Source organism: Podarcis tiliguerta (assembly GCF_965153285.1).
Source record: "Podarcis tiliguerta genome assembly, chromosome: 3".
In the NCBI taxonomy this organism is placed as follows: domain Eukaryota; kingdom Metazoa; phylum Chordata; class Lepidosauria; order Squamata; family Lacertidae; genus Podarcis; species Podarcis tiliguerta.
This window is the reverse complement of record NC_139536.1, coordinates 117,943,432-117,967,042: the sequence shown is the minus strand read 5'-3', so window position 1 is coordinate 117,967,042 and position 23,611 is coordinate 117,943,432. Positions and strand designations below refer to the sequence as shown.

Genomic DNA, 23,611 nt, shown 5'->3' with positions numbered 1-23,611 from the left:
GCAGCCCAGCAAAATTCAATATCAATGATATTCTGAAAATGGCAGTATATACTGCATTGCTAGCACTTATTGCCAAAGCACTGTCTTCTCTTCTTTAGTGAGACTCTTTCTTTCATCCATGTAAAGGTCCGGAGTTCTGAGATCGAAGGGGACAAACTGCATTTGGCTCCACCCCAGCCATCAAAGCAGTTTCTTATCTCTCCTCCAGCCTCTCCTCCTGTAGGTTGGCACCCAATGAACGATGCAACACCTGCTGCTAACTATGACCTCCTTTATGCAGTTTCTAAACGGGAATCAGGTAGGTCTTCTGAAATTTCAGGTATTTGAGTTTAAGAGAAGATGAACTGAGCCAATAGAGACATGAATACCTAAATTCTATCTATCGTTAAGTTCACCAAAGTTCTCTTTTTAATCACTTGGGTGCAAATCTTGGGTAGGAATTGTAAGAAATCTATATGGATAGCTTCAGTTTCAGCTTGAGGACATTTTCTGTGTATTCCAAGGACATGAGTTTTCCTACTTCTTGTTCTGAGAGTAGTTCTGAAACTGAAACATGTACAGCATCACAGAACTTAATACCTGCATTTCATGAGTTTTTCTTATCTAAATGAAAAATGTGATGTATGGTTGCATGCTGCAGTTTTCAAGAGAAGTAACCACTGACCGTATTTCTCCATGAGACCTTGACTTGGTCTGAGATCTATAGCATTTCTACCTTTTTTTCACAACCAAGGACAACTAGAAAGGTGGCTTAAAACCCCCCAAAAGCTCAGGTTTTGAGGCACCATGTTCTGTACTCTGTTGCATGGCATGATTGTGACTAGAACCACCAGCAGGATCTTTTATGATTAGCTGTGCCTCTTCTGGAATCCTTCCATGCACCTACACAAATAAATGGAGCAATGCAATCATGCTAAACACCTTCAGCAAGCAGCCCAGTGATCTATGCATAAGATCAACTCATGGCTGCTGTCTGAATGACCACTGGAGAAGTTGAGGAGATGGGCTGTTGTGTTCTGGAGGAAGGCACAGTTCTTTCTGCTAAAAAACATCTGGCCACCTTTCTTCCCATCTACTGTATTCTATGACATATCCTCAAATACATAGGTGTTTGTGCGCTTAATTAACAACTAAGAGGATGTGATGGCCAAGTAATGAACCAACTTGCAGAGCAATTCTAACCATTCTATTTAGAAGTTAAGTCCAGTGGGGCTTTCTCCCAGGTAAATAGGGTTAGGATTGCAACTGTTAAAACAAAATGAATCTCAGTATAAAGGTACTGTATCTTGGGGGTAGACAACTATGTCCACAGACTCAAACAATTTGCTGTGCATGTGTGGACCTTTGTTGCAGAGCAGCAGGCAATGACCACCAAGGCCTTGGAGCTGACCAACGGTCATCTCAAATCAACTGATGCCTGCAGGCAAATAAGCACTTGTAATTTCTCCCTTTGTATTTTATCCTGTCAACAAGCCCATTAATGTTTTATTACACATGAATTAGTAGATAGGAATCCCAAGATATTCTTAAATTTCAAATTTAATATAGGCACTGTGATAAAACTCATCAGGAAGATAGATTTATAGACACTGTCGGCAAAGCTTGCTAATCAAGTTTCCTCCCATCTGCTACACTGAGAGCTGCCTCTTTCTTTTTCTGTTTGGGAATGATCTCTGCTTGTGCAGAAAGTCATACTATAAAGTACAGAGGGCAACGTAGTATTGTGCAGCAGGTATCTCTCGTATTGCCCAAGCGCGCTCTCTCTTCTAAAGACTTTTACAGTGAAGGAGAAAACGCACGTACATGGAACAGCACAAAGGCCACTTGAACTGGTTGCCAGTTTACAGCCAAATATGGTAAGTGCATTCGTGCAAAATGCTCCTCCACAAACTAAACAATCACACACTGCCCCCTGGGGAGAAGTTAGGGAAAAGCATGTTCAATTACAGTTTGTGTCCCAAATGGGATACTTAAACAATAGTGGCATCATGAGGGTCTTGAGTCAATGTCCAAAATCCATTCATGCCATTTTTGCATTTATATCCTACCTTTTCATTTGATTCTCACCCTCCTCATTTAATTCCCACAACAACCCTGTGAGGTAGGTTAGGCTGAGAGGCAGCGAGTGATCCAAGGTCACACAACGAGCTCCATGGCTCACTGGTCTCCTAGGTCTTATTCCAACCGTGACGCCCCTCTTGACTGTTGAGCAGTAATGTATTCTAGTGGGGCTCTATGATGCTAAATAGCATTTAGTCTAAATGTTTGTCTTTGCTTGCAGGTGAGAAATACGAGCTGCACGCAGGTACAGAGTCCACCCCAAGTGTCGTGGTGCATGTCTGTGACACGGATGCAGCAGAAGAGGGAGACCCAAACAATTCACCCAAGCCCAAAATTGTTCAAACTCGACGTCCTGATGTGCCACCTTCTGTGTCTAACTGATTTTCTCCAACAAGAGCACCTCTTTTTTATTCCACTTCTGTAGTCTTCCCATGTATTTTAATTTCTATTGGCTTTGTTTGTCTGGTAAAAATATATTGTGTTTCTGGATATTTACCTTATTGGAATACACTCTTTGCTGCAATGAAATCTTACGAAAGAGTATATGTTGTTGTTGTTGTTGTTGTTGTTGTTGTTTGTGGGGGGCTACAGTAATCATATTGCACATCACACAGAACAATTGGCATGGGTCAGATAATGCAAGGCTGGTGAGCTAAGTTGACTAGGCAATATTTCATTGCTCACTTGAATGTCAAGCATCATTCAATGAACAGTACCAGTGATTTGCAATTCAGGATCCACAAGTTACTCTTCCAAGTAAGCTTCCTTTTCAAACAGGATCCCCATAAGCCCTGCTTAACTACACGGCTTATGTTGACTTACAGAAGGCAATGGCTTGGCAGCCTTTGCGGAGCAGGGAACAAGTTACATTCAACACTATCTAATCATTTCCCCTTCCAATATATCTAGTCCTATCTAAACCTTCAGTTTTGGGTCTAAGATGGGAGGTGCCTCCATGCAGTGAAAGGACACAAAAGGATGCTCTTAGAGGCAACAAAGCTTCCTTTAGGAAAATGGAAGTTTTGTCCAAATGAGAACAAAAGAACTGCAGGTAATTGCAGGCAATAAGAGATGCAACAGTAACAAGGACAAAAATATAAGAAGCACAACACTAAAAATATTAAGATCAACAGTAAAAAACAAACAAAAAAACCCACCTTAGATAAATTAGAAGCAGGAAACCAGCTGGACCTTTGGATGACAAAAGTGTGCTAAGGGACAAAAAGGAGATTAATAATGTACTTATTTATTTATACAAATATTTAAAGACCACACCTTCATATAAAATATCAAGTAGAACCAAACATCAAATACCGTAAAAACTAGAAAATAATTATAAAAATGACCGATTCTTCTTGAAAAAGTTTAAACAACTTAATAATTTGCTCTTTTGGCATAAAAATATTTAAGAGATGCCTGAAAGCTAGCAGCTAAGATGGCCTGCAGAATCTCTGCTGGAAGAGTATTCCACAACATGGGACCCTAGAACCAAAGAATTGTGGAGTTGGAAGGCATCCCAGGTGTCGTCTAGTCCAACACTCTGCAATACAGGGACACTAAATGCTCTACTTTTAGTTGAAGTCAGTTGAGCTTCTCAGTCACGGGGTGGGGGGGTGGAATGATAGCCCTGTTTTCAGTGACTTAGCTGGGATGTATGAGCTCAGCTGGCCCTTAAGGTAGGGTCACCAGACGTCCCCGTTTCCCGGGGACAGTCCCCAGATTTGCGAATAAGTCCTCGGACAAATTCCATCCCCAGAATGTCCCTGGATTTCATCAAATGTCCCTGGGAAATGCAGCAGCGGCAGTCTCAGCAGCCCGGAGCAGTTGGCTCTGGCTGGCTTCAGGAGCTGCTTGGAAGTCCCCATATGATGGTGGTGCAGGGGCTCAAAGACGCAATGTCCAGGCTGCCTCCACCTTCCCTGACCCCAGCAACTAAGCTGTGAAAGGAGGCTTCGTGCTGCCTATTTGTGTGCAAGCAGGAGTGGGGCGGGGATCTCTCAGCTGTGAAGGGAGGCTTCACACTGCCTATCAGAGCTTGCATGCAAGCAGGAGGGGGCAGGGATCTCTCAGTTAGGCAACGGGAAGCCTCCCTTCCCATCTGAGGGGTCCCCACCCCCTCCTGCTTGCATGCAAGTAGGAATGGGATTGGGGCTGCTCCAGTGGGAAGGGAGGCATTGGGCTGCCTGAGCCTTGCTGATGCTCTTGGCCCTCCTTCTCTGCCTTCCATGCCTGACCTACCGCACTGCTTCCCCACCACCACCAAAGAACCAACAACTCAGGGGCTGCCCAGGCTCATGGAGAAAGGAGATAGAAGCCTCGGAGGAAGGGGAAACGTGGTGGTTGAGGTCAAGGCAGCAGCTGCCCCTCTGCCACCGCCATCACTGCAACATCAACATCCCAAACGTGTAGTATTTATTTATTTATTTATTTATTTAAAGTGTCCCCGGATTCATTGAAAAAAATATGCTTACTTTACCTTAAGGAATCTGCCTGGCTTGTGCCCTCCCCAAAGCTACTCTGGCAGGTTAGGGGGGAATGCAGAACAGACTTAGTGGGAGGGGAAAGTCCCATTGCTCAAGTTGACATGACAGTTACTTAACACTGCATTAGATGCAGCTGGACCCCAGTTGTTCAGGGCTTTATATATAGAAACCTTTAGCCTGGCCTGGTTGCATATAGACAGGCAGTACAGATGTTTTAGCAGGTGTTCCATATTGTCGGCTAGCTGGAGCTTCGAGGCAAGGCCAAGGTTCAGCTCCATGTAGAACACTTTGCATTAATCCAGCCTTGAGGTTGCCCATGCACAATCCAGATGCAACTGTAGCTGGCATATACTGTACCAGGCAAAGGTGGTAAACGGCACTCCCAGCCAGTGTAGTCACAAAGATGTATCTGGGAGTCGTCCCATTCCCCCAAGCTTGCTTTCTTTCTTTCTTTCTTTCTTTCTTTCTTTCTTTCTTTCTTTCTTTCTTTCCAGCCACTCTGGGCAGCTTCCAACAAGAGATTAAAAATACATTAAAAAAAAGAAGAAGATATCAAAGGCTTCCCTAAACAGATCTGCCTTCAGATGTCTTCTAAGTGTCAGATAGATGTTTATTTCTTTGACATCTGATGGGAGGGTGTTCCATAGGGTGGGCGCCACTACTGAGAAGGCCCTCTGCCTGGTTCCTTGTAACCTCCCTTTTCACAGGGAGGGAACCACCAGAAGGCCCTCAATGTTGGACCTCAATGATTGATGGGGGTGGAGACACTCCTTCAGGTATACTGGGCTGAGGCCATTTAGGGCTTTAAAGGTCAGCACCAGCACTTTGAATTGTGCTCGGAAATGTACTGGGAGCCAATTGGGAGCCAATGTCAAGAATGTATAACTTGCTGTTGAAATGGAATACTCAAGATGAAACGGTGAAATCTCCTATGATTAAATGGGCACAAGATGTTGGACATAACATGATGGCTGACTGGGAACAGTTATGGACCACTGGTATGAAGTTTACGGCATGTAATGCCTTAAAGGAGAATTTAATATGAAAATGATTTATAGGTGGTACATAACACCAGTCAAGCTGGCAAAAATCTATCATTTGCCCGATAACAAATGTTGGAAATGTAAAGAGTTGGAAGGTACCTTCTTTCACCTTTGGTGGACGTGCCCAAAGATTAAGACCTTTTGGGAAATGATATATAATGAAATGAAAAAGGTATTTAAATATACCTTCTTAAAGAAACCAGAGGCCTTTCTCCTGGGCATGGTCGGCCAATTGGTGTTAAAGAAAGATAGAACTTTTTTTATGTACGCCACAACAGCAGCAAGAATACTCATCGCAAAGTATTGGAAGACACAAGAGCTACCCACTCGGGAAGAATGGCAGATGAAGTTGATGGTCTATATGGAAATGGCGGAAATGACTGGCAGAATCCGAGACCAGGGAGAAGAGTCGATGGAAGAAGATTGGAAAAAATTTAAAGTATATTTACAGAAATATTGCAAAATTAATGAATGTTAGAAGAATATTGGAATGAAGTTACATGGTTTTAGCAGAAGTGTTATTAAGAACTATATGAATATTAATTGTTAATGCGCTAAAGTGGAAAATTTAAAGTTAAATTGTGTTAGGATAAATTATAGAACAAAAATTGAAAAAGAGGGAAAGGATTTGTTGAACCAGCTAATTTGAACTAGAATACAAAAAAGGGAGGTGCGAGGAAGTCGAGGAAACAAGCTTATGAAAGATAATGAGATGAAATTTGGATGTGTTTTTAAATGTTTTTGCTTTTTCTTGTTGTTTTTGTTGTACTGGTTTTTTTTTCATTTTTGATGTATTGTTTGTTAAATTTTTATTGTTTCTTTTTTTCCTTTTCCTTTTTCTTTTTGTAATTATTAAATATTTAATAAATATCATTTAAAAAAAAATGAAAGAGAGGTAGAGCTGGGTGTCATCTGCATACTGCATACCCAGCCCAAACCCCCGGTCATCTCTCCCAGCAGCTGCATGTAGATGTTGAAAAGCATGGGGGAGAGGGCAGAACCCGGAGGCACCCCACAAGTGAGAGCCCAGGGGTCTGAACACTCATCCTCTTCCACCACTTTCTGGACACAGCCCAGGAGGAAGGAGCAGAACCACTGTATAACAGTGCGCCCAGCTCCTAGCTCCTCTAGACGTTCCAGAAGGATGTCATGGTCGATGGGATCAAAGGCTGCTGAGAGAACCAGCAGAACTGGGAAACAGCTTTCACCTTTGTCTCTAGCCCGCCGGAGATCATCAACCAGCGTGACCAAGGCAGTTTCAGTCCCATGATGAGGCCTGAATCCCGACTGGAAGGGATCCAAATGGTCCGCTTCTTCCAGGCGTGCCTGGAGTTGTTCAGCAACCACTCGCTCAATCACCTTGCCCAAGAATGGAAGATTTGAGACTGGGCAATAGTTGGCCATATTGGGCAGGTCTAAAGATTTTTTTTTAAGAAGCAGTTTAATAACCGCCTCTTTCAGCGGGTCTGGGAAGGCTCCCTCACAGAGAGAAGCATTCACCACCCAGCAAAGCCCATCACCCAGCCCTTCCCGGCTTGCTTTTATTAGCCACGATGGGCAAGGAACAAGCAGCCTGTCCACATCCTCAGAGGTAACAGATTGTAATTTATTCCATGCAACTCAACTAGGCAGGACTCTAGCACTCTCCCACCCCTGCCTTGCTCCCATGGTGGAGTCTACCTCTTTCTGAATCTGAACTACTTTATCTGCAAAAATCGTTGCAGGAGATCTTGGGGTCTTTACCAGGCCCCAATGGCAAAGGTGGTTCCGTTAAATTGCAATAGAGGCGGAGAAGAAAATCCTCTTTGCCATCGCTATCACCACTTGGTAGGCTCAAGGTTGAGCTCTAACCCGTGTCTGGTCCGATTCAGAATGCGTTTTCCGCCGCCGGCGCTCTAGCCGTCTCAGCAATTGTTTCATCGCCCTCAGCTCCGGCGAAAACCATGGGGCTGTCCAGGCTCCATGCAATAGGAGAGGGCGCTTCGGAGCCAGACAGCCCTGGTTAATTCTGCATTCCAGCGGGTCAACAGGGAATCAGCTGAAAGGCCATCAACATGGGATAAAACATCCTCTGGAAACCATTTGGATCCACTAAGTGGTGGACCATCCAAATCGGTCCCACCTCCCTGCAGAGGGGAAGGGTCATGGATAAGTCCAGTTGCACCAGGAAGTGATCTGACCATGGCACGTCTTTCGTTTCGCTTTTACTTAGTGTTAGATCACCAACATCCATAGATGTCTGTGTGTATGATGTCCTTGGCAGGGAAGTCACCGGCTTGGCAGGGAAGTCAACTGCATCTCTAACACAGAGACTGAGGGTCTGATCAAAGACTTTACCGAGGTTTTTGGCGGCACTTTGGGGCAATATACAGGTAACCCATCTCCTTTAGCCTTGATCCACAAGTCGCCCCCATCAAGCTAAAGCTACGCCGGGTTCCCTTTGCTCTCAAGGCTAAGGTGGATGAACAACTGGACAAGCTGATCGCCCAAGGAGTTTTGGAGCCGGTTGACCATGCCAAGTGGGAAACCCCCATTGTCACGCCTGTCAAGCCGAACAGGTCGGTGAGAATCTGCGCCGACTACAAGTGCACGATCAACAAGGCACTTCAGTAGCACACTTACCCGGTTCCTGTTGTCTACCACCTGCTGCATTCCCTGGGTGAGGGTAAGGTCTTCACTAAGCTGGACCTTGCCCAAGCCTAAGCCTATCAACAACTGCCCATCGACGATGCCACTGCTGAAGCACAGACGATCGTCACCCACTAAGGGGCATTCCGTTGCCGCCGGTTGCAGTTTGGGGTGAGTGTGGCTCCTGGCATCTTCCAAAGCCTTATGGAGCGTCTCCTGCAAGGGCTTCCAGGCGTGGTGCCGAATTTTGATGACGTCTTGGTGTCCGCAGACTCACACTAGCAGCTGTTCGAGCGCCTCCGCGCCATGCTGACCAGGTTCCAGGAGGCCGGGCTCAAGGTAAAGAGGGAGAAGTGCCAGATCGCCGTTCCACAGGTGGAGTTCCTGGGCTATCTTATCGATGCCTCTGGCCTTCACCCGACCGCATCCAAGATCTGCTCTATCCAGCAGACCCCCATCCCGAAGAACAAGACGGAGTTGCAGGCGTTCCTGGGACTGCTGAACTTTTATAACACGTTTCTGCCCCACAAGGCCATGGTGGCTGAGCCTCTTCACCGACTCCTCAGCAGAAAGACGCCTTGGTCCTGGGGTCATCGGGAGATGGCGGCCTTCTACGCGGTCAAGGCTCTCCTTTCATCGGACAGTGTGCTGGTACAGTACAGTGAAGCCAGGCCGCTGGTCCTTGCCTGCGACACCTCACCTTTTGGCATCGGAGCTGTCCTTAGTCACCGTTTTCCAGACGGAAGAGAAGCACCGCTCGCCTACTTTTCCAGAATGCTATCTCTGACTGAACGGAATTACAGCCAGCTCAACAAGGAGGCACTAGTACTTGTGGCTGGAGTGAAGAGATTCCATGAATACCTAAATGGCAGGACTTTCGACCTCATCACTGACCACAAGCCGCTCCTGGGCCTCCTCACTAGTGATCATCCAACTCCACCGGTCCTCTCGCTGCGCATGCTGCGATGGACTGTTTTCCTGGCTGCCTACCACTACCGGCTCATCCATCGCCCAGGGAAATCGATGGGCCATGCCGATGCCCTCAGCCGTTGCCCTCTTCCAGCGTTTGTGGAAGACCTGGCTCCAGCTTCATCACTCCTCCTGATTGAGGATCTTCCGGCAGCGCCTGTACTGGCTGCCACTGTGGCCTCCGCATCTGCCCAGGATCGTACCATCAGCTGTGTGCTCAACTGGGTGTGGAGGGGGTGGCCACAAGGGCCTTTTGCATCAGAGTTCCAGCCATTCGCAACCAAACAACACTAACTCTTGGCTCATCACAGCTGTCTGCTGTGGGGAGACCAAGTCGTGGTTCCCCAAAGACTCTGCCAACGCGTCCTTGAGGCTCTGCACATTGGCCATCCAGGAATCGTCAAAATGAAGGCGTTGGCTCGGTGTTACGTCTGGTGGCCTAACATGAACGATGCCATCACTGCCTGGGTTTCCACCTGTCAAGCGTGCCAAGAATTGAGGCCTGCGCCACCGGCAGCTAAGGGACGCACCTGGGAGATGCCCAAGAAACCCTGGTCGAGGGTGCACATCGATCTGGCCGGCCCCTTTCGCGGCCGGACCTTTATGGTAGTGGTGGACGCCTATTCCAAATGGCTGGAGGTGGCCCTGATGCCCTCCACCACTACCTAGGCCGTCATCCGGGTGCTGCGAGGCCTCTTTGCGACGCATGGGTGTCCTGATGTCCTCGTCTCCAACAACGGACCGCAGTTCACCTCAGGCACTTTTGAGCAGTACCTTTTGGGACTGGGCATCCGCCATGCCCTAACGGCACCATTTCATCCATCCATCAACGGGCAAGCAGAGAGAATGGTGCGCCCGGCAAAAGAGACACTGGCACGCCTGGACTGGCACGAGCGGGTCGCCTAATACTTGTTCGTGCAACAGATCACCCCTCATGTGGCCACAGGGCGGAGTCCTGCTGAACTGCTTATGGGCCGCCGCCTCAGGTCCCTGCTCGACCGGCTGCACCCGGACATTGCCGTGGCCGAACCCCCAGGCTGTGCCAATGCGCCACAATCCTTTGTTCCAGGAAACCAGGTCTTTGCCCGGAACTTTGTGGGGCTCATTCCTTGGGTGCCAGCCACTGTAGTGGGAGTCACTGGACTTCACCCGTACCAGGTGGGACTCAAAAATGGACATTTGTGGCACCAGCACATAGACCAGCTTAGGCACAGGGTTGGGGACTTGGACACTACCGCAGTGTCCCCAGTTGCGCTCGTGGCTCCGGAACAGACACTTACAGATGGCGAGGTTCCACCTACACCTCACAAACTGCAGGCGTGGAGCCGAACCAAGCTGCTTCAGAGGGTCTGTCGGACTTCCCACAGACTGAGACCACTGCTGTGCCTGACATTCTGCCAACTCCACTTGCGGATATTCCACCCACAGCAGCAGATCCAGGGGACTTGGTTTCAACACCACCTAGGGTTGCACCACAGCCTCAGCAAGGATTGGGTGGCCCCCCCGGATGTGGGTACCGGTCCCCAGCGATCCGGCAGAGTTTCCAAGCGCCCAACTTATTTAAAGGACTATGTTGTTAGAAATGTAACACTGTCGGTCTAATGGAAGTATGTAAAATGTAACCGATATGCTTTTGTACCTAATTGAACCATTACGTGTAGTGCTGTATATAAGGAAACCATTACAATTGTAACTACCACCTTATCTCAGTGGGGAGGGGTGTTATGTACTGAAGTTCTCATACTGGGCCAGCAGGGGGATACTGTATATAGTTTTCACTCAGGTCCACATATGCAAATAAGGAATTGAAAGTGACGTTCAGTGATTGGATAGTTACAGAAAGTTGTTACTGTTGCGTTCTGGTGGAGCTCTATATAAGCAGGCCGGCTGAACCCTTCAGTTCAGTTCTGTTCTGGCCTGTGAATAAACAAGAGCTGTCTGAAGAATCGCTGTGTCGTCTGATATGCTCACCCACAACTTAATAGGAATGCTGCCCCCCATCCTGCAGCATGAATTCCCTTTTTGTCTTGGGCATCCACCACCTTCTCCCATCGCAGCCTCTCTGCTTCTTTCTATACAGGAGTCACTGTGCCAGGCAAAAGGAGGCTCTACTAAGGAGGCCGGATTCCATCGCATGAAGCTAAGAGATAAGATGGGAGAAAAGGTGCCATAAAGCACAGCCCCCCCCCCCCCCGTGAACCTGGGCTGCGGTGACACTTCCATGGGTGTAGCCATGGTTTTTGTTGGGGGGGGGGCAGAACCTCAGATTTGTATTGATTGGGGGGCAGATCCTCCCTGCCCCACCCCGGCTACGCCCAAGGACACTTCTGGAAAGGGCACCCCCAGCCAGGCAGGGGCCCAGACTCTGAGCTTTCCTTTACAAGAAAGAAAAAAGAGAGGAGCGGGGGGGGCTGAATCATGGGGCAAACTGCCTCCCTCCAGCATCCCTGTGCAGGGCAGGGGGGGGACACACACCCTGTCTTCTCTGTTCAGCATCCCAGCCTTTGCACGCCTTCAAGACTGGCTGCGAACTTTCCTCCGCTTTCCTCGCTTCCCGTTTTCGCGAGCGGGACGCGAACTCGGCCAGGCGAAGAGGCGGAGCCCGAGCGGGGGGGGGGTCCTCCTTCACCGCGCAGGCGCGCTCAGAGGAAAGAGGGGGCCTCCCCCCCGTGGGGCTTCGCTGCCCGTCTCCCCCCCCCGACCTCCTTCTCGTCCCGGGCGAGGCGAGGGCCGAGCGAGGCGAGGGTCTGGCGGGCCACGAGCAGCAGGTGAGGCGGGCGCCCCAGGAATCCCGCCACGGAGCGGGGCTGGCCGGGGTCGGAGCTGAAGGGAGCAGCCTTGGGGGCGCCAGGAGGAGAGAGTCGCGGGACCTGGTCGGGATGGAGAGCAGAGTGATCAGCCCTTCGCCTGATGCAGCTAAGGAGGTACGAAATGACCACGACAGAGCATCCAAAACCAGTAAGGAATGATTGGATGCAGCACTTTATCTAGAATTAAAAGAACACCTCTTAAAATGTTGCAGTTGGGCTAGAAGCTTAATAATAATTCATTTATAGCTTTTCAAACTGACTTGTTCAGTAGATTACAGGGAAATTATTTTGCAACGTTATAGTAACTAGAGCAGTGTCGGGATATTTCGGTAAGAGCCATAAGTATTGCCCGCTTCAAGATTCTCTTCAAAATCTTAGCAGTGATGTTCATATTTCTGTGGTGGCCATAATGTTATTATGTGCTGGCAAAACTGAGCCCATACCCACTTGGAAAGTGTGTGCCTGCAATTCAGCCATAATCTAGTCCTGCCTTCCCCAATGTGGTGCCCATGGGTGCCACAGCAAGGTCTTCTGCCCCACCAGATTTTTTTAAATTAAAAAAAATAATGCACTTGGTGGGACTCCAACTCCCCCCCCCCGCTTACTTTCCCACTTGGGCCATGAGGCATTCTTGGGGAATTGAGGCGGCAGACAGCTGAAGCCTCTCCAGCACTTTGCTTTGAAGCACATCCATCTGACTGCAACAAGTGTCCCTGTACCCTGGCCCCTTGTAAGAAATTAAATAGTGACACTCCCTCCCCCCCCCCCCCGTGTTTCATAAGCTTTGCAGAGTGTGGAGGGCAGCTGGTGCCACTGACTTGCTCAGGCTGGGAAATAAGAGTGCATTTGCATGTGTCGTCCTTGCAGGATGTGTCGCCTGCAGAAAGCAGCTGGCTCCATTCCATGAAGATTGTGCACTTAGAATCATACAATCCTAGAGTTGGAAGAGACCACAAGGGCCATCGAGTCCAACCCCCTGCCAAGCAGGAAACACCATCAGAGCACTCCTGACATATGGTTGTCAAGCCTCTGCTTAAAGACCTCCAAAGAAGGAGACTCCACCACACTCCTTGGCAGCAAATTCCACTGTCGAACAGCTCCTACTGTCAGGAAGTTCTTCCTAATGTTTAGGTGGAATCTTCTTTCTTGTAGTTTGGATCCATTGCTCCATGTCCGCTTCTCTGGAGCAGCAGAAAACAACCTTTCTCCCTCCTCTATGTGACATCCTTTTATATATTTGAACATCCTCTTCTCCAGGCTAAACATGCCCAGCTCCCTTAGCCGTTCCTCATAAGGCATCATTTCCAGGCCTTTGACCATTTTGGTTGCCCTCCTCTGGACACGTTCCAGTTTGTCAGTGTCCTTCTTGAACTGTGGTGCCCAGAACTGGACACAGTACTCCAGGTGAGGTCTGACCAGAGCAGAATACAGTGGCACTATTACCTCCCTTGATCTAGATGCTATACTCCTATTGATGCAGCCCAGAATTGCATTGGCTTTTTTAGCTGCCGCATCACACTGTTGGCTCATGCCAAGTTTGTGGTCAACCAAGACTCCTAGATCCTTTTCACATGTACTGCTCTCAAGCCAGGTGTCACCCATCTTGTATTTGTGCCTCTCATTTTTTTTGCCCAAGTGCAATACTTTACATTTCTCCCTGTTAAAATTCATCTTGTTTGTTTTGACCCAGTTCTCTAATCTGTCAAGGTTGTTTTGAAGTGTGATCCTGTCCTCTGGGGTGTTAGCCACCCCTCCCAGTTTGGTGTCATTTGCAAATTTGATCAGGATGCCCTTGAGTCCATCATCCAAGTCGTTGATAAAGATGTTGAATAAGACCGGGCCCAAGACAGAACCCTGTGGCACCCCACTAGTCACTCTTCTCCAGGATGAACAGGAACCATTGATGAGCACCCTTTGGGTCCGGTCAGTCAGCCAGTTACAAATCCACTGAGTGGTAGCATAGTCAAGACTGCATTTTACCAGCTTCTTTACAAGAATATCATGGGGCACCTTGTCAAATGCCTTGCTGAAATCAAGGTAGGCTACATCCACTGCGTTCCCTTCATCTACCAGGCTTGTAATTCTGTCAAAAAACGAGATCAGGTTAGTCTGACATGACTTATTTTTCAGAAATCCATGCTGATCACAGCATTCCTTTCTAGGTGCTCACAGATTGTTTGCTTAATGATCTGCTCCAGAATCTTCCCTGGTATTGATGTCAGACTGACTGGGCGGTAATTATTTGGGTCCTCTCTTTCCCCCTTTTTGAAAATAGGGACATTTGCCCTCCTCCAGTCTGCTGGGACTTCGCCTGTTCTCCAGGAATTCTCAAAGATGACTGCCAGTGGTTCTGAGATCACATCTGCCAGTTCTTTTAATACTCTTGGATGCAGTTCATCTGGCCCTGGAGACTTGAATACATCTAAACTAGCCAAGTATTCTTGTACTATCTTCTTAGTTATTCTGGGCTGTGTTTTCTCTGCTGAATCATTTGCTCCAAATTCTTCAGGTCGGGCATTGTTTTCTTTATCGGAGAAGACTGAGGCAAAGAAGGCATTGAGGAGTTCAGCCCTTTCTGTGTCCCCTGTTTGCATTTCACCATCTTCTCCTCTGAGTGACCCCACTGTTTCTTTGTTCTTCCTTTTGCTACGAACATACCCATAAAAGCCTTTTTTGTTGCTTTTAACCTCTCTAGCAAGCCTGAGTTCATTCTGTGCTTTAGCTTTTCTGACTTTGTGTCTACACGTGCTGGCTATTTGTTTGAATTCCTCTTTGGTGGTTTCCCCCCTTTTCCATTTTTTGTACACATCCTTTTTTAATCTTAACTCAGTTAAAAGTTCTTTAGATAGCCACCCTGGCTGCTTTAGGCACCTTCCATGTTTCCGTCTCATTGGTATTGCCTGAAGTTGTGCTTTTACTATCTCCCTCTTAACAAACTCCCAGCCATCATGAACTCCCTTTCCTTTTAGTATTACTGTCCATGGGATCTCACCCAGCACTTCCCTAAGTTTTATGAAGTCGGCTTTCTTAAAGTCAAGAAATTGAGTCCTAGTATGCTTGGCTGCTCCTTTCCACTGTATAGTAAACTTCAGAAGAGCATGATCACTCGCGCCTAATGATCCTTCCACTTCTACCCCACTAACCAGGTCATCAACATTGGTTAGGACCAGATCTAAAATGGCTGTTCCTCTTGTTGCTTCTCCCACTTTCTGGACAATGAAGTTGTCTGCAAGGCCAGTGAGGAATCTGTTTGACCTTATGCTCATGGCTGAGTTTGACATCCAACAAATATCCGGGTAATTGAAGTCCCCCATTACTACTATCTCCCTTCCTTTTGCATGCTTGGCCATCTGTTCCAGGAAGGCATCATCTATGTCCTCCATTTGGCTTGGGGATCTATAGTAAACTCCCACAATGAGTCACTGTTATTCTTCTCTCCCTTAATTTTGACCCAAATGCTCTCACTTTGGCTTTGAGGTTCTAAATTTTGGATCTCTTCACAGGTATACACATCCCTGACATATAACGCCACTCCTCCTCCTTTCTTGTCTGGTCTATTTCTCTGAAATAGATTGTATCCCTCCATTATTACATTCCAATCGTGGGACTTATCCCACCAGGTTTCAGTGATGCCTATTATGACATATTTAGTTTGCTGTACCAAGAGCTCAAGCTCATCTTGTTTATTTCCCATGCTTTGCGCATTAGTGTACAGACATTGAAGTCCATTAATCATTCCCCCGTGTCTCTTATTTAAGGATTTTTTCCTCCCACCACTAGGTCTGCTTGCTGTTTGCTCCATTTGGTCTATGACATTTGGATGATCATCTTCATCAATTGATAGACTCCTACCTTCAGGAGCACTGTCTCCCTCCCCCACATTAGTCAGTTTAAAGCCCTCCTGATGAGGTTTCTGAGATTTTTGGCAAAAACATTCCTCCCAACCGTTGTGAGGAGTCATAGTGATACATAGTGACTTCGTGTGGTATAGTGGTTAGAATGGTAGACTAGGACGTGTGGAGACCAGGGTTCAGATCCCTCCTCGGCCAAGGATCTCACTGGGTGGCCTGGGCCAGTCACAGTTCTCAGTCTAACCTGCCTCACAGGTTGTTGTGAGGATAAAGTGGGGAGAAACAGAACCATGTACTTGGTGGGTTATAATAAATAAATAACTAAATAATAAAATATTAATGTCTGAGACGTTTGGGGACTAAAAACCCAAACTTATCTACAGAGGTATATCTGTTATTACGATATAACCGAGGTCATATGACTGCATGTCCCAGCAGTTGTTGTTTTTCTGGGAAAGAGGTCTAAAGAGTCTAATAGTCTCTTGAAACATAGCTGTATACATATGAATGTCAAAAGATGGCAGTGATTGAGAATTTGTTTGTTCTTTTTCTAGTGAGTAACCACGGATGTGACAATGTGCTACCAGATACGCAGCCTATCTTCTTAGCTCATGGGCCTGCCTTTAGAAAGAACCTCACCAAGCAAGCTATGAATTCCACAGATTATATCCCCTTTTGTGTCATCTCTTGGATATTACTCCACTGCCCAACAATGGGTCGCTTGACAATGTGAAGGATCAGCTTGTTAGTGCCGTCCCAAAAGAGCCACAACATATAAACTATCAGCAAGAATCAGATGCCTGTTTTATTGGAGTTTTTCTTGGCAGCATACTTGGCTTTGTCTTTCTTCTAGTGTTCATAAAACATTTAATTCACAGTCACTTGCCAGGTCTGTGGGTACAAAATGCTGAAATAATTGAGCCACTTCTTCAGACTTAATGCTTTCTTAAAATAAAGGTATTGCTCATAAGAAGCCTTCTTAGAAATCGTATATGTGTATGAACAAGAGCAATACCATGTGAACTCTCCTGTTCAGCTGGGGTAGACAGCAGAACATTTGTGGGAAGGGTTAAAAGCTTTTATAGAGAAACATGGAAGGCTAAGTCACTGGAAATCTGAGATGGAAATAATCTTAAATGCGCTTTAAGCTTTCAGTCTTCCAACTTAATCAAATAATTAATTTTATAACTTGCAGTTCTGCAAGTTGTAAAAAGTGGAAATCACACGTTCTATATCATGCATGCACAGATTGGTTTAAATTGCTACGTATAAGAATTTTAATTTTAAAAAATTCTCTTACAGAACGCTAAGGGTTGAGCTATGTAGCAATTGCATATGCTTTAATAAGATCTAAATGAAAATAAAGGCAAACTTTATGTTAAGTTATTGAAGAAATGTAAAACTAGTAAAGCAGTAATGAGAGGCTTCTTTATACAACAAAATGCTATTAAAAACAGAATGAGAGAAAAGGGGGGGGGGGAGTCCTGAAACAAATTATGGAGAATGAACGAAAATTGATTACCAGACCTGGAGATGTAAAAGTGAAACAAAGCATAAAATTGCTCCAAACACAATTTGCAATGATGATGATCAACAAGGAAGTGGAATGGAATATAAAAGAATGAAACAAAAGAACTTTGAATGGTCAAATAAATCAGGGAAATGGTTAGCATGGCAAATTAAGAAAAGGAAGGAACAAAATATGATAAATAAGATAAAAATAGAAGATCAAGAGATTGTTAATCCAAAAGAAATAAGAAAAGGATTTGTGGAGTTTTATAGAGATTTATATAAGAAAAAGAAGAGATGCAACAAAAAGAAAATAGAAGAGTATCTAAAGAAGAAAGAAGTGCAGAAAATAACTGATAGCGACAGACTTAAATTGAATGAACCGATTGAAATAGAGGAAATTAATAAGGCTATAAAAGAATTGGAAAGTGGGAAGACACCAGGCCCAGATGGATTCAGCGCAAGATATTATAAAGAGATGAAAATATACTGCTTGCACCAATAAAAGAAGTGATGAATAATATACTAATAAGGGCTGAAATTCTGGAAACATGGAAAGAAGCTTATATAACTTTTATCCCAAAACAGGATTCGGATTTGACTCAAGTTAAGAATTATAGGCCAATTTCATTGTTGAATAATGACTATAAAATATTTGCAAGCATCCTAGCAAGTAGACTGAAAAAGATTTTAAATAAGATGATACACAAAGATCAGGCAGGTTTCCTACCTGGTAGACAGATGAAAGATAACATAAGAAATATAATTAATATTATGGAGTATCTGAACAACAGGAAGGATAAACAGGCGATGTTGATATTTGTGGATGCAGAAAAGGCCTTTGATAATGTTTCTTGGGAATTTATGTTAGAGAATTTTGAATTAATGGAAATGGGCCAATCTTTCCTAAATGGTGTAAAGTCAATCTATTCGGAACAAAGAGCAAGATTAATAATTAATAATGTATTGACAGAGAAAATTGCTATAACTAAAGGTACAAGGCAGGGATGTCCATTGTCACCGCTGTTATTCATCTCGGTATTGGAGGTCTTCTTAAGATCAATAAGGAATAATGAGAATATCAAAGGCGTGTCAGTAGGGCAAAATCAATACAAAGTCAAAGCAGATGATTTAGTTATTACAATAGAAGATCCTATAAAGAGTGTAGATGAAGTGTTGGAAGAGGTAGAACAATTTGGAGAGGTGGCTGGCTTTAAGTTAAACAGAAAGAAAACCAAAATAATTACGAAAAACATTGAACAGGATGTAATTGAAAGATTGCAGCAACAATTAGGGATTGAAATGGTGAAAAAAGTTAAATATTTAGGGATTACACTAACCACTAGAGGTATTGATTTATTTCACGATAATTATGTACCAGTATGGAATAAGATAAAAAAGGACCTGGAGGTGTGGGGTAGAATGAAATTCTCATTTTGGGGAAGGATTGCAACGATAAAGATGAATGTGCTACCGAAAATGTTATTTTTATCTCAAACAATACCAATAATAAAAGGAGTGACAATATTTAAAGAATGGCAAAGAATATTATCAAGATATATTTGGCAGGGCAAGAAACCAAGAATTAAATTTAAGATATTAACTGACGCAAGAGAAAGAGGAGGTTTCGCCCTGCCAGACTTGAGGTTATATTATGAAGCGTCATGTCTTTGTTGGTTGAAAGAATGGATGAAGTTAGAAAATAATGAATTATTGGATTTAGAAGGTTATGATAATAGATTCAGTTGGCACGCGTATTTATGGTATGATAAAAAAAGAATACATAAAGGGTTTGAGAACCACATCTTTAGAGGATCTTTGATTGGAGTTTGGAATAGGTATAAAAATGTATTAGAACCAAAGATTCCACATTGGTTATCACCATTAGAGGTTATGAGTATTAAAAAGATAAATATGAGCGGGAGATGGATAACATATGAGAAACTATTAAAAAAGGAAGGAAATAAGTGGAAATTGAAACCATATGAAGAAGTAAAAGAATATGTTAAGGATTGGCTGCATTATTTTCAGTTAAATGAAATGTTTAAAAAAGAGGTTTTAGAGAGGGGATATTCTGAAAAAGAATCTAGATTTCAACAAGAAATCTTAAACAATGAAGTGAAAATTTTATCTAAAATGTATAAAATATTGTTGGAATGGAATACTGTGGACGAAGAGGTTAAATCTGTTATGATTAGTTGAGCTAGAGATTTCGGATATAATATTGAATTTGAGAAATGGACTAAATTATGGAAGGATGGGTTAAAGTTTACAGCTTGTACAACGATTAAGGAAAATGTTATGAAGATGTTATATAGTTATATAGATGGTATATAACACCAGTAAAACTGGGTAAAATGTATAAAGTGTGTAATAAATGTTGGAAGTGTAAGGAGACAGAAGGAACATTTTACCATATGTGGTGGGAATGTAAGAAGGTAAAAAGCTTCTGGGAGATGAGTTAAAGAAAATGCTGAAATATACTTTTGTTAAAAAAACCAGAAGCTCTCTTGATGGGAATACTGGATAATGAAATTAGTAAAAAAGATGTGAAATTAGTTTTGTATGCAGTAACAGCAGCCAGAATTTTGCTGGCACAGAAATAGAAACAGGAAGAGATGCCCACAAAAGAAGAATGGAGGATGAAACTGATGGAATACGCAGAAATGGACAGATTGACGGGGAGAATTAGGAACCAACGTGACCAGAGATTCTCCAAGGACTGGAAGAAATTTACAGAGTATATCAAAAATTTCTGTGATGAGCAAATAACGTTCGTTGGCTTTCAAGAAGCTCTGTGAAATTACTGTTAGAAATATTGTTTTAAAAATATGATGTGATTAAGAGTATTTGAGTGCAATATAATATTGGGAAATGTGAGACGAGGATAAAAAATATATGGAAAATTATCAGACAAGCTGAGGGAAGTTCTGGAAAAAGGGGTTTAAGTTAAAAATGGATGTATAATTTTGTAAAAATGTTTTTTTTATGGAAAATCTAATAAAAAATATTTATTTTAAAAAAGTTATTGAAGAAATGTGATGGCTTAATCTAATATAAGCAGCAAATTTTCCATTTACTGATTCAAAATTACTTTGTCACTTATTACCAACTGGTTCCTTTAGATGGAGGATGAATGACACTCTGTTTAGAGTGGAGGATGAATGACACTCTGTTTAGAGATGAGGAAATAACTAAGAAAGCCCAGAAAACTTTGAAGGATTACTTTGAGATAAATTTGAATACTACGGTGGAGAAAAGAACTGTATGGGACGCAAGTAAAGCTGTTATGAGAGGATTTCTGATTCAACAGAATACGCTTAAGAAGAGATTACAAAAGGAAAAAAGAGAAAAGATTTTGGAAAAGATTAACGAGGGAGAAAAGAGATTGAGAGTAAAACCAAAATCGCAGGAAATTTTAAGAGAGATTAAGTTATGTCAAGTTGAATATATGCAAATGATAAACCAAGAAATTGAGTGGAAAATAAGGCAAATGAGACAAAGGACTTTTGAATCGGCAAACAAATGTGGAAAGTTGTTGGCATGGCAAATAAAAAAGAGACAAAAACTGAATACTATAACAAATTTGGAAGTGGAAGGAAGAATTATACAGAACCCACTTGAAATAAGGACTGCTTTTCAAAAATATTTTAAACAGCTTTACTCTCAGCAACCCCAGAAGGAAGCAGATATAGAGGAATTTTTGAAAGAGAATGGGCTACCGAAAATATCTCAAGAAAGTAGATTGAAATTGAGCTATACGATAACAGACCAAGAGGTTGAGAGTGCCATTCAGAATATGCAGCTCGGCAAATCCCCAGGACCTGATGGACTGACTGCTAGATATTATAAATCACTGAAAGACTGGCTAATTCAGCCACTGAAAGAAGTTTGTAATGATATACTTCAGGGGGAAAAAGCACCAGAAACGTGGAAAGAAGCTTTTGTCACACTTATACCAAAGATAGAGGCTGAAAAACATCAACTTAAAAACTACCGCCCTATATCATTGCTTAATGTGGATTACAAAATTTTTGCAGACATATTGGCTAGAAGATTTAAGAAAATATTAATAGAGGAGATTCACAAGGACCAAGCAGGCTTTCTCCCAGGAAGACATTTATCAGATAATGTGAGGAATATAATAGACATTTTGGAATTTTTACAAGAAAAAATAAATACAAAAGCGGTTTTGATATTTGTGGATGCGGAGAAGGCCTTTGACAATATTTCTTGGAGCTTTATGAAGAAGAATCTCCAAGGTATGGGGGTAGGCCAAGAATTTGAAAATGGTATAGGTGCAATCTATTCTGAACAAAAAGCTAAATTAATTGTTAATAATGTAGTGACTGAGGAGTTCAGAATAGAGAAAGGAACACGACAAGGTTGCCCAATTTCCCCTTTGCTTTTTATATCAGTCCTGGAGGTGCTGTTGAACATGATTAGAAAGGACCAACTAGTTAGAGGGATACAGGTCGGAGCTAAACAATACAAACTCAGAGCATTCGCAGATGACCTAGTTTTGACATTGCAGGAGCCAGAATCCAGTGTGAAAAGAGTTCTAGAACTGATTCAGGACTTTGGTCGATTAGCAGGTTTTAAACTAAATAAAACAAAAACAAAGGTCTTGGTAAAGAGCTTAACAGAAATTGAGAAAGAAAGGTTTCAGAATGAGACAGGTTTGACAGTAGTGAAAAAAGTGAAATATCTGGGAATTACTATGACTGCTAAAAATGGGAATTTATATAAAGACAATTATGATAAATGTTGGTCGGAGATAAAGAGAGATCTAGAAATATGGTCAAATCTGAAACTCTCACTAATGGGTCTTATTGCCGTGATAAAGATGAATGTATTGCCAAGAATGTTGTTCTTATTTCAGACACTACAGATAATAGACAAAACTGACTGTTTCAAGAAGTGGCAAAAAGACATTTCAAGATTCGTCTGGCAGGGCAAAAAGCCAAGGATAAAATTTAAAATATTAACAGATGTAAAGGAGAGAGGAGGCTTTGCCCTGCCAGATTTGAAACTTTACTATGAAGCAGCAGCTTTCTGCTGGCTAAAAGAATGGCTACTTCTAGAAAACACAGACATTTTGGATTTAGAAGGATTTAATAATGTTTTTGGTTGGCATGCATATCTATGGTATGACAAGGTTAAAGTGCATAGAATGTTTAAAATTCACATTGTTAGGAATGCATTGTTTAAAGTTTGGATGAGGTATAAAGATTTGCTTGAAAACAAGACTCCAAGGTGGTTGTCTCCAATGGAAGCAAAAGCACTAAAAAAACTCAATATGGAGGCCAATTGGCCAAAATATTGGGAGATCCTAGAACAGGATGGAGAAAAATGGAAAATACAGAGTTATGACAAATTAAAAAATAGAGTTCGTGACTGGCTTCATTATCATCAGATAATGGAGGCTTATAAAATGGACAGAAAAATTGGCTTCCAGGTGGAAAAATCAAAATTGGAAACAGAACTGCTAGAACCAAAAACTAAGATTTTGTCAAGAATGTATAACTTGCTGTTGAAATGGAACACACAGGATGAGGAAGTGAAATCAGTGATGGTTAAGTGGGCACAAGACTTGGGTCATAACATAATGTTTGCTGACTGGGAACGGTTATGGACCACTGGTATGAAATTTACAGCATCTAATGCCCTAAGAGAGAATATTATGAAAATGATATACAGGTGGTACATGACACCAGTCAAGCTTGCAAAAATCTATCATTTGCCCGATAATAAATGTTGGAAATGTAAAGAGGTTGAAGGTACATTCTTTCACCTTTTGTGGACATGCCCAAAGATTAAGGCATTCTGGGAGATGATTTATAATGAACTGAAAAAAGTGTTTAAATACACATTCCCGAAGAAACCAGAAGCCTTTCTCCTGGGTATGGTTAGCCAACAGGTGCACAAGAAGGATAGGACTTTTTTTATGTATGCCACAGCAGCAGCAAGGATACTCATCGCACAGTATTGGAAGACACAAGAGCTACCCACGCTGGAAGAATGGCAGATGAAAGTTACCGACTACATGGAATTGGCAAAAATGACCGGCAGAATCAGAGACCAGGGAGAAGAGACGGTGAAGGAAGATTGGAGGAAATTTAAAGACTATTTACAGAAACACTATAAGATAATGAATGTTTGCTGACATCGGATTGATGGTGAATGGTTATTAGTAAAAAAGTGAATAGAAAAAGATCCAAATTTTTCAGATTTAAGGAAATGCAACTATTTATAAT

The 23,611-nt window shown here is 43.4% G+C and overlaps 1 protein-coding gene across 1 annotated transcript in view; it reads left to right on the top strand.

The window, feature by feature from the left end:
• The window catches only part of CYP39A1 (cytochrome P450 family 39 subfamily A member 1), a 68,265-nt gene extending 65,661 nt beyond the window's left edge, over positions 1 to 2,604 (top strand). Inside the window, exons 11-12 of the mRNA XM_083435605.1 lie at positions 127 to 298; positions 2,282 to 2,604. Of these exons, the coding sequence (XP_083291731.1) occupies positions 127 to 298; positions 2,282 to 2,442 (333 nt within the window). The 3' untranslated portion in view covers positions 2,443 to 2,604. The remainder of the gene's footprint in view (positions 1 to 126; positions 299 to 2,281) is intronic.
• The last annotated feature ends 21,007 nt before the right edge of the window (positions 2,605 to 23,611 follow it).